The sequence below is a fragment of the Carlito syrichta genome, unplaced genomic scaffold, assembly GCF_000164805.1.
Source record: "Carlito syrichta isolate Samal-C Ts95f unplaced genomic scaffold, Tarsius_syrichta-2.0.1 Scaffold305775, whole genome shotgun sequence".
Lineage (NCBI taxonomy): Eukaryota > Metazoa > Chordata > Mammalia > Primates > Tarsiidae > Carlito > Carlito syrichta.
This window is the reverse complement of record NW_007249871.1, coordinates 390967-402011: the sequence shown is the minus strand read 5'-3', so window position 1 is coordinate 402011 and position 11045 is coordinate 390967. Positions and strand designations below refer to the sequence as shown.

Here is an 11045-nt window from a genome sequence, read left to right as displayed (position 1 = left end):
CAGTGCCCTTTAGAGCTCAGGCTTTGGTTTAACAGATTTAGCAGAGCTTTGAGCAGAAAGTATGCCAGAGATATAAGTTTCTTACTTTCTGAGGAGTAACTAGATTTGGCATATAATAAATCATACTGGTTGTGCCATAGTAGAGAAGTATATGACAAGAATTTCAGCAAGTAAAGAACCACAAGAATGAAAACTATGTCTGTAAATTAAGATTTCATGTATATAAGCTCCTGTGAGATGTCACAAGAGAGATTATTAACTTCATTAAATGCATGCAAGATTAAGTTAAGTTTGTGTCCCCAAAAGTTTCAAACGACTACAGAAAACTTATAGACTTAAAAAGCAAACAAAACAAATCCACTGTATATAACTGATAACTTTGAAGAAGAATTAGAAAATAGTGAAACAAACTATTTTTTAAAATTCAAAAAAAGTCTAATGAAATAAAGAAGATTAGAATCTATGGATAAACACAACATACACCAAAAAAGAAGTTAAACTGCAGTGGTTAGAAACTGCAGTGGTTAGAAATAAAGAAATAAAACTGTTGTTATTTGCAGACAACATAATTGACCTGAGGTAACCTAAATTTTCGCCCTCTATTATCTTCTAATAGTTTTATACTTTTGTATTTTACATTTAGATTAATTTTTTGCATCTGATGTCTAATCATTTTAGCAGCATCTGTTGAAAAGCTTATTCTCTCCATTAAGTTACCTTTGCTCTTTTGTCTAGGATCAGTTAATTGTATTAGTGTATGTTTCTTTCTGGCTCTTTATTCCTCCACTGACTTGTCTATTATTTTATTAATACTACACTGTCCTGATTACTGTAACTTTATAGCAAGTCTTGAACCAGGTAGCATCAGTCCCTCCAACCTTGTTCTTCTTTGGTATTTTCTTTCTTTCTTTCTTTCTTTCTTTCTTTCTTTCTTTCTTTCTTTCTTTCTTTCTATTCTGGGTCTTTCATCTTTCCATGTAAACTTTAGGATCAGTTTATCAATGTCCACAAAGTAACTTTCTGGGATTTTGATTGAATCTATAGATCAAGTTGAGGGAAACAACATCTTAACAATATTGAGTCTTTCTATCCATGAATATGGAATATCTTACCATTAATTTAGAGTTTTTTTTATTTCTTTCATTAGAGTTGTGCTATTTTCCTTATAGAGATCTTGTACATATTTCACTAGATATACGTCATTAGATTTATTTCATGTTTCTGTTGCTATGGTAAATTGCGTTTTTTTTGTTTTGTTTTGTTTTGTTTTTAACTTCAAACTCCAATTGCTTATTGCTGGTATATAGGAAAGCAGTAGACTTTTGCATATTAACCCTGTATCCTTTAACCTTACTTTGATCACTTATTAGTTCCAGAGGGTTTTTAAATCGATTCTTTGAGATTTTCTACATAGACACTCATGTCACATGTGAACAAAGACAATCTTATTTCTTCCTTCCCAGTCAGTGTACCTTTTGTCTCTTTTTCTTCTCTTATTGCATTGCTAGGATGCTCAGCACAATGTTGAATAGGAGTGGTCAGAGAGAACATCCTAGCCCTGTTGCCAGTTTTATGGAGAAAGCATCTATTTCTCACAGTTAAGTATGATTTTAGCCATAAGGCTTTTGTAGTTTTTTTTTTTTAAATCCAACTAAAGAAGTTCTCCTCTCTTCCTAGCTTGTTGAGGATTTTTATCATGGATGGATGTTGGATTTTGTCAGAAGTTTTTTTCTGTCTATTGATATGATCATATGATTTTTTTTCTGTAATTTGTTGATAAATTACATTAATTGGCTTCCAAATATTGAACCAATCTTGTATACCTAAAATAAATTCCACCTAGTCATAATGTGTAACTCTTTTTATACATTGTTGGATTCAATTTGTTCATATTTTGTTAAGGATTTATGAATATATGTTCATAAAGAATATTGTCAACATTTTAAAATGAATTTTAAAAAATGAATAGTCAATTCACAAAAAGGGGTCTCTAAATGGCCAATAAAGATATGTATAGGCATTCAACATCATTACTCATAGGAAAAATGCAAATTAAAACCACTCTCATACACCACTACAAACCCAAAGTGAAAAAGATCAACAATACCAAGTGTTGACAAGAATTTGGAATAATGGGAACTTTTATACACTGCTTATTAGAGCAGATTTCATACAGCAACTTTGAAAAACTGTTTATCTTTATCTTTTAAAGTAGAAGCTATATATCCTTTGACCCAGAAATTCCAGTTCTAAGTGTATCCAACACAAATGAGTATCTATGCTCAGGAAAAAAGCATTCAAAATGATCATGGCAACATTATTTGTAACATATAAAAAGTGGATATTGAAGGAAAGAAGCCAGGCACAACAGAACATTTATGTACATTTTTATAGGTAACAAAACTAAACTATATACATATGTAAATGATTGCACAAAACCTGGCACACAAGAGCTGTAGAATGTGTTCGTTTTTATTATTTTATTGTGTCTGCTACTCTAATTTATAATCTCCTTAAATGATAAATATCACTGTTCTCATTTTATACATGTTTTTTAGAACTAATGCTTGGAAAGGATAGATAAGTTGGCAAAGACATATAGTTAGAATAGTGGCAGATGCAGCATTCAGAACCAGGTTTATTCAGTTCTCATAAAGTGTACCTAATGTTTCCAGTAAGCCACAATGATTAACACATTAATGATATTTATTCATATTCAACTAGCAATAATGGCTATGAGTAATTTGTATTTATCATTTCCAGTCTATCAAAAATGTTCCATTATCTCTAGCATGATTTTGAAATGCTTGTAACACCAGTATAAGATCCTGTGTTACATTTGTTTTCATTGTAGGTAAAATTCACAACCAGGTACTGTTTCCATGTGGTGGAGCCTTGATATGTAACTTGAAATTTATACTTTCCCTCTCCCAATTTTCGGCATCCATGTATCACAATATGTAATTATATAAACATATCTTTATTACAGATTGAGAACAAAGAGGTCCTTAGGCATTCGTGCATTCAATAAATCTTTACTACACACTTCTCTATGCCAGAACTCTGCAAAACTCTGGATACATCAAGATAATTCAGCATTCATGATCCTTGCCTTTCTGACATGTCTGTATCCCTACAGCTTTAGGATGTAAAAACAGTTTCTTGGAATGTTTCCAGAAGCCCTCTCTAAAATAGACAGGAACAATGAAGGATATCTTATATTCCCCATCATAAAGTATTTTGAACAGAGAGACAAAGGGAGAAGGACTAAAATGTTTTGTTTGGGTTTTTTGTTTTTGTGTTGGAGTCTCACTCTGTTGCCCAAGCTGGAGTGCAGTGGCTCATTCACAGCCACTGCAGCCTCAACCTGCTGGGCTCAGTGATCCTTCCACCTCAGCCTTCCAAGTAGCTGGAACTACAGGCACACACCACCATGTCCAGCTAATTTTTTATTTATTGTAGAGATGAGGTCTCACCAAGTTGCCCAGGCTGGTCTCAATCCCATGGGCTCAGGCAATTCTCTCATCTCGACCTCTCAAAGTGCTGGGATTATAGGCATGAGCCATTGTGCCCAGTCTGTGTTTTGTTTTTATTAATGTTCTGCTATTCAAGCTGGTTTTCCAGCATACTTTATTCCAGTTGCTGAATATTGTCTCCCCAAAAGGAATAGCCTACTGACACGGATCTGGAGCTCAAAAGGGGAATTTGAGGTTCAGATTTGAGGAGTCATTGGCATATAGACTCAGTAACATCACTAGCAACAGGGGATATCCCCTAAAGTTAGGATACAAGAAGAGAAGAGGTCCAAAAACAGAATCATAGGGAACACAAACATTTAAGTCTTAGAAGACCCAGAAGGTGATGCTCAGTGACATAAAAGGCAAACCAGACAAGAAAATATCCCAGAAGTTGCAGGAAGAGTTTCAAGAAGGAAGGAATAATCAAGGTTATAGTTTCTGACCCTTTAAGAATCCTGAATCACATTTTATATAAAAAGATTAGTCCAGCTTACCCTAGATCTTTGTTGAAATTGCATAAGAAATTTTAGCAATGGAGGAAAGCTCCCAGTTGCTTTAAACAGAGAACTATGTAAGAGATTCATTTCCAAGTAAAAGTGGGGAATAGTCCAAGACTTGGGCAAAAAGAGTCAGAAATAGTTCTAGGAATAAACTCTAAAATGGCTCCTTAGGAAAGACAGTAGGAATGCAATCTCCACTTCAGAGGAGTGGACAAAAATTTTGATCTCTGAATTAAAACAATGAAAAGGAGGTTATCCCTACACTGTATTTAGGAAGGGAATGCTTCCCAAATTCTTCCTAAATTGTGGCAGTGTCTGTTGATACTCGAGAGGGATAAAGCCGGGCTCAGTGGCTCAGCCTGTAATCCCAGCACTTTGGGAGGCCAAGGCAAGTGGATTCCCGGAGCCCGTGGTTCGAGATCAGCCCCAGGCAACTTGACGAGACCTCGTCTCTACAATAAATCAAAAATTAACCAGCCATGGTAGCACGCGCCTGTAGCTCCGGCTACTTGGAAGGCTGAGGCAGAAGGATCTCAGAGCCCAGCAGGTCAACACTGGCACTCTGTGAGTGTGCCATTGTACTCCAGCCTGGGGGACAGAATGAGATTACAACTCAAAAAAAAAAGAAAGAAAGAAAAAGAGAGGGATAAAAATATATATCCAGTTTTCTGTTCTGAACTTTGGGTCTCGGGAGCGTAATTCCAATTTTATCTACATCTGTCCACATATTAATGTGAAAATGACACAAAAAAGCAGGAAACACTGCGACTATTTGCACTAAGACTTTAGTGTCTCTAAGCAGAGATACAGCACAGCTGGGTAATTTTCTCTGTAAGTGCCAAGCCACCTCACATATATCTAACTTAATATACTCCCTGTCAATTACTCCCTGCCTAAAACCATGTCTAGGACATCACTGGACCATGAAGACAATTTTGCCTTGTGTAGCATAGACCCAATTTCAAAGTTGTAACATATTCACTAACATACATTGGGTCTTTCTCTGGCAACCCTCCCCTACATATTTTCAAGAAGTGTTCACATTTTTAAACCAACTGCTACAGGGACCTCACCTGTTGGTGAGTTCCACAAGAGGCCACTTTCCTTTTACAAGTCCCAGGGTAAGAAGGACAGGAAGGAGGGTTTCTGGAATAATTAGAACTGCTGCAATTGATGTCTTTCTTCCTGTTGCTCAGGGTTGCTGCCCACTCCACCACCAACTTCCTCCACTTAGGAGTGCCAGATAGAGCAAATAAAAATACAGATACCCAGTTACATTTGCATTTTGGATAAACAGCAAATCATCATTTGGTATAAATATGTCCCAGTCAAGAAATTGTTCGTTGTTTCTCTGAAATTCAAATGTAACTGGGCTGTATTTTGTGTGATGACCTTCTTCCACCTGCCACTCTCAAACCTCATTCCTTCACAAGGTGTTCCCACAGCTGCCTCCTAGGGGCGGCGTTCCTTCCTTCTAACTATATCCTTTTCTTTCCCATGGTGAATGTTCCTCATCCCACCTCCAAAAGGAGGCTAAGAAGAAACAAGTGGGTCCAGCCTCTCTATACACCTGGAATCCCTGTTCCCTCTAATCACTAGGCTTTGTGGTCCATTTTTCAGATTTTTACATGCAGAGATCCATTGCCTCTCCTACCCAGTCCCTTCAGGGAACCCCAAACCCAAGCCATAATTTATCTGTATAACATACTAACCTGCCCAGAAGCCCTTTCTTTGGGAAATCATTCTCCCATTCCCTGTGTTTTAGAAGATATTGATCCTTTCTCACCCAGTCCTGGAGTATGGCCATATGATCTAGAGGAAGTGGCCATGTGACCTAGGCCACATGGCCCAGGCCAAGCCAGTCAGAGAAGTTCATCTTTCAGACCACCGTGATTGCTTAAGGCTTGGCACATACCAATGGTCAGGTCAGCATCCTCCCCCAACTTCTCTGCTAGGGCTATTAGTAAAGACTGTTATCTTCCTTTTGGATTGTGTACTGTAAGGATGGTTTAAGCTGATGCCTTTTATTGCCATCTTGTCTGACACACAAGGGTGGCTTTCTGAGACAGCAACTATGAAAAGAACAGCAGAGAGGAGAGAGAGTGAAGGCCCTGATGGTATTGTTAGAAAGAGCTGCCAAGACCAAGAATTAAAAATCAGGAGATTTTTGTTACAATCAATAAAATGGACCTTTAATTTTTGCTTAAGCTAGTTTGAATTGAATGTGAATAACATATCTAAACTTTAATGTTAAATTCTCCTTGGTCCTTTGAAAATGCAAGGATATGGCTGGGCATGTTTCACTGTTCCCAAATTCTTTAGGTCTTTCAGGAGTTGGTCTGCTGAGATGGTCCAAGCCTTTTAGAAGGCAGCACAGCCCAGCTCAATAGGTACCAACCAGCCTCTTCATAATCCAATACAAATTTCTCTTTATATAAGTCCATGCACACACATACTGTTTCTTATATATATTCTGTATATGCACACAGATCATGAGTTCAACATGCCATATATACAATTATCTAATGTCAAACCATCCAATCTTGTGTGAAGAATAGTTAATAATAATTAGTATCATGGAATCCCAAGTTGACCACTCAAGGCTGAGTTCCCTTGGATTCAGACATCTGGGCATGCCTGGCAGATTGCTGGAATTGGTACGTGTGGGATCAACTTGCAATAAAAACGTGTGAAAAACAAAAAGAAGAGTGTCTGTAGCCTTTCTGTGAAACACTGAGTGTCCCACTCTCAGCTGCATTGGAGCCAGCAACAACCACAGGGGCAGAGGCAGTTTTAAGGCACCTGCGAAGAGTCTTTGTGGGTCTCTACTCTGTTAGCTGAGAGGTGGGAACTGAGAGATCTCTCTGAGGGATACTGGAAATTCATGGGTCTCCTGACTGGATCTCAATTTCCTCATCTATGAAATTAAGGTGGGGAACTGACCATACCTACAACTAGAATTCTTTATTTCTTACTTTTCTTCTTTTCTATACTAAAGGGAACCCAAGCAGAAAAAGAGATTATGATTTGGAATGGATTGCTCTCTCCAAAAAGAAATTGGTGAATGGCACAGCTGGGGATAACAATGACATGTTATTATTAATATAGAGATAAATCAAGTCACAGTACAGTTTCCAAGACTGACAGTCAGGTCTGTGACAAACCAAGACTCACTTCCAACACAGGGAAATTCTAGACGTTTCTAGAAGGACTGAGAAGTTACTTTTTTATTTAAACAACAATTGATCACAAATACAGAGTCAAAGGAACATTCCATCATGCCACAGTATGATATTTCCTTTCATTGTCCTGAAACTGGACTCTACCCTACTGGAGGTTATAAAAAGCTTCCAAGGGGAAGGGTGCTAAATAACTGAACTTGAGCTCTTGGTGGTGAATGAGATTGTTGCGTGTTGAAGGTCTCACACGCATGGCCTTTGCCCAGGTCCTATGTTCCAAGTCTTCTAATCTTCTGCAATGCAATTATCTTTTTTATTTGTTCCTCTGTCCTACATTCCTAGTACCTATTAATCTGATTTCTCATCTCTCCATCCTTTTTTACTCTCTGTCTGTCTTTCCCCAACCTCCTTTTCCTCTGCCCCTCATTCTTTTGACCCATCTGTGCTATTGTCCCATTTTCTGCTTCCCATCCCACTGCTCCCAACATCGTCTTCTAGTTCCTCTGTTCCTCCACCTTTTCCATTAGAGGCCTCCTTTGGTGTTCCTGCTATATTTCTTTTGCACACAAAAAGACATTTTTGCTCCTCTTTCTGTCCATGACTCAAGCTGGTTTTAACATGAAATCCATTCCTGCTATGAGATTTCCTTTCATTTGAATGTTTCACCTTGAACAACGCGCTACTCATCTGAACACTTCTTACCATATTCTTCTTTTTAGACTCATACAAGGAGAATTCCAAATCCCAAGTCCTGTTATGCTTCATAGATTCCACCTGTGCTTTAAGATGCTTCAGATCTTGCATTATACAGGGTGAAATCTTGAAACAGAACTGAAGCTCCAAATTCGTGGAGCTCTCTTTTTTCAGTACATCCAATAAAAAGTGTAAACTGAGTGTCATCTCCTCGTCTTCTTTCTGTTCTGTTACCTCCAACAGCCTTTTTACTTCTCTGCAGGACTCTTCCCTCAGCTGTCTCTGGTCCTCTTTCACCAGATAGAACATCGCATGAAAAAATTCCTGGAAGCTGATGTGGCGGAAACTGTAGAACTTCTTGATGTCAAGTCCCTTTTGATAATCGTTGCTGCACAGGAAAGCTGCAAGCTTGGAGCCATCTAAATTGTGTTTCCTGAGCTCAGCTTCTTCAAACAGAAACCTCTGGTGCTGGATCCCCTCAGCTGCCAGGGAACATAGACTCTGCAGGACCCTGTGCCGGGAAAGCTGGGAGCAGCCTGCATCATCATTGGGTGGCAGGAAGGTGGAGACATAAGCCATGAAGATGTCAGTGCTGGTCCTGGGTGTCTCTAAGACTTCCTTGCCTCTCTCCATCTGCCCCTTCAGCCAGGAGCAGACCACCCAGCAAATTCCTGGAACCTGACACGCTTTGTAGAGAAAAGCATTTTTTTGTACAATGGCAAAGGCATCTCTGGCTTGCTCCTCATTTGTAAAATAGGCGTTGATATACCTCCACCTCTCCTCTTCAGAGAAGCCTAGGACATGGATGTGGCACGCTTTATCCAGCAAGGGCTTCAGATTCTGCAAAGCCAGGGGCCGGGTGGTAATGAGAAGGGAGCATGTAGAAAGGATATGTCTCCTAATTAGAAGGTACAGCAAGTCATCCTTGGGATTCGACCCCCTCTTCTTCCAATTTTCTTCATAGGGCCTCTGCAGCTCATCAAAGCCATCCAGGATAAAGAGGAGCCGCTCTGGCTGCCTCACAATCTCTCTAACAGGGGCTTGACTGTCCCCGCAGCACCAGAAGAGAAGCTGGTCCAGTGTGCTCTCTGGCAGCAGGACCACTTCTTTGCAGCTCACATAAAAGACATAATCAAAATGGCCTGGGTATAGGGTACCCGTGGCCCAGTCAAGCACCATTTTTCTGACCAGAGTTGTCTTTCCAGTGCCAGCAGACCCCTGGAGCACCACTAAGGATGGAGCCGGGCAGGGCTTTTCCCTCGAACCAAATAGAGTCTCCACCATGACAGAGTCCAGCTCCTGCTCCGGAATGGGGCAGGCAGGTGATTCAGGGTCCTCTGAGCTTGGCCGGGCCACCAGGAGCAGCTGGTTATAGCAGCCATTGACTCCCCCTTCTTGCAGTTCCTCCAGGCAGCGCATATGTTCTCGGTATATTTCTCTGTAATCTGAGCCAGATAGATGAGGTGTTAAATGGTGAAATGGAAATCTCATGCTGAAATGTGAGCCCCAGTGTGGGAGGTAGGACCTAGTGAAATATGTTTGGGTCATGAGGGTGGATCCCTCTTGAATGTCTTGGTGTCCTTCCTGTAGCAATGACTGGGTTCTCACTCTTAGCTCATTTAAAAGAGCTTGAAACCTGCTCCCCTTGCATTTTCCTCTCTCACCACGTGACACACTTGCTCCCCCTTCACCTTCATCCATGATTGAAAACTTTCTGAGACTTCCCAGAAGCTCATTAGGGAGTATGACAGATACACGTAAAACCCAGACGTCTTCACCACTATACAATGCATCACTGGTACCCCTGAAGCTATTGAAATGTATTTTTAAAAAGTAGATTCCAGCGCCTTGCTTCTTGTACAGCCTGCAAAACCATGAGCCAAATAAAGCTCTTTTCTTTATAAGTTACCCAGCCTCAAGTATTATTTTATAGCAATACAAAACCGAATAAGACAAGCCTGTTCTTAAGAAAGGACAGGCCCGATACTAAAGATAACCAGCTTCTGAGCGAGAGCCATGACTTTGACTCAACAAAGCCCTCTCATTTTTTATAGCAGAGGAACTTTCAGGCATAAAAGTAGTCTATGGGAGGGAGCACTGGCACTGGAAGATCCCTTCCTCTTCCTGGGGACCTACAAGAGTGAATAGAAGGCCATTAAAGTTTCATGTTCCCCTACTCTCCAGGGTGACTCCTTGAGAGATTAGGGACACAGAAGACTGTGAGAAGCATGAGCTGCTTGGCAGAAGCAGCAAGGGATAGGTCTGACCCCCACACCCTAATGTAATTTATTCTGGTTGGTGGAAATCCCTTCCCCAATACCCTCTCCAATCTCTAAGCCCCTTTCTTCATGCTCTCCCCTTCTCTGGCACTGCAACAAGAGTTTAGGAGAAAGAGAATAAAGACAAGTCTTTCTTCAAATAAATCCCTGCTTTCAGCTCAGGCCCCCCACCTGAGAGTTGTTGGGACCCTCAGCTGGAGATCACCCAGGACCCTGGGGCACGGGGGACTCTCAGGCAAAGGCAAGGTGACAAAAAGCATAAGTTATAGAGTATGGACATTCCTGAAAATGTCATGGGAGGAGGTGACCCAGTGCCATTCTGCCCTCTTCTTTTTCCCCTCCACACTCACCATGCAGACTAATGTGACTGAGCTGGTCCACAAGTTCCAACAAGTTCATGATCTTCAAGCCCTTGAGCACCACTCTCACAGCATCCTGTTCTCCATACTTTAAAATCAACAGATGTGCCAGATCGACTTGGCTCAAGCCCTCCAGCTCCCCTCGGGCCAGGTGGGGCTGGCCATCAGGTGGGGTCATATTCCGTAAGTGGAATTTTAATATCTTGAAATCTTTCTCCTCAAGGTCACTCAAGGCCCAGAGCAATGCCTCCCGGGGGTTTTGGGTGGGGGCCATGGTGATTAGAATGAAAGGTCGAGTTCACACCAGAGACCTAGAAAAGGAGGTGAGAAGAGAGGCCCATGTTGAGAGGACAACAGCCTGAAGGCACCTTAGCACACGTGTTTTCTTTGGCAAGCTGCAGAGCAGAGTCCAGGGAGAGATGAAGTATATGCAAAGTGCCAAGAAAGATGGGCAGATGAAACAGCAGGGGAATTTTACTAGTCATTCTCCTTCTCCTTTGAGGCAGTCATGGTTAAC

General features: G+C 40.7%; 1 protein-coding gene across 1 annotated transcript; it reads right to left on the bottom strand.

Annotated features, from left to right (window-relative positions):
• Positions 1-7620: 7620 nt before the first annotated feature.
• NLRP10 (NLR family pyrin domain containing 10) lies at positions 7621-10826 on the bottom strand (the record flags this gene model as incomplete). Its single annotated transcript, XM_008062642.2, has 2 exons — positions 7621-9335; positions 10520-10826. Coding segments are annotated over 2 exons (2022 nt in total), but the record flags the coding sequence as incomplete, so codon positions are not given.
• Between the last annotated feature and the right edge of the window lie 219 nt (positions 10827-11045).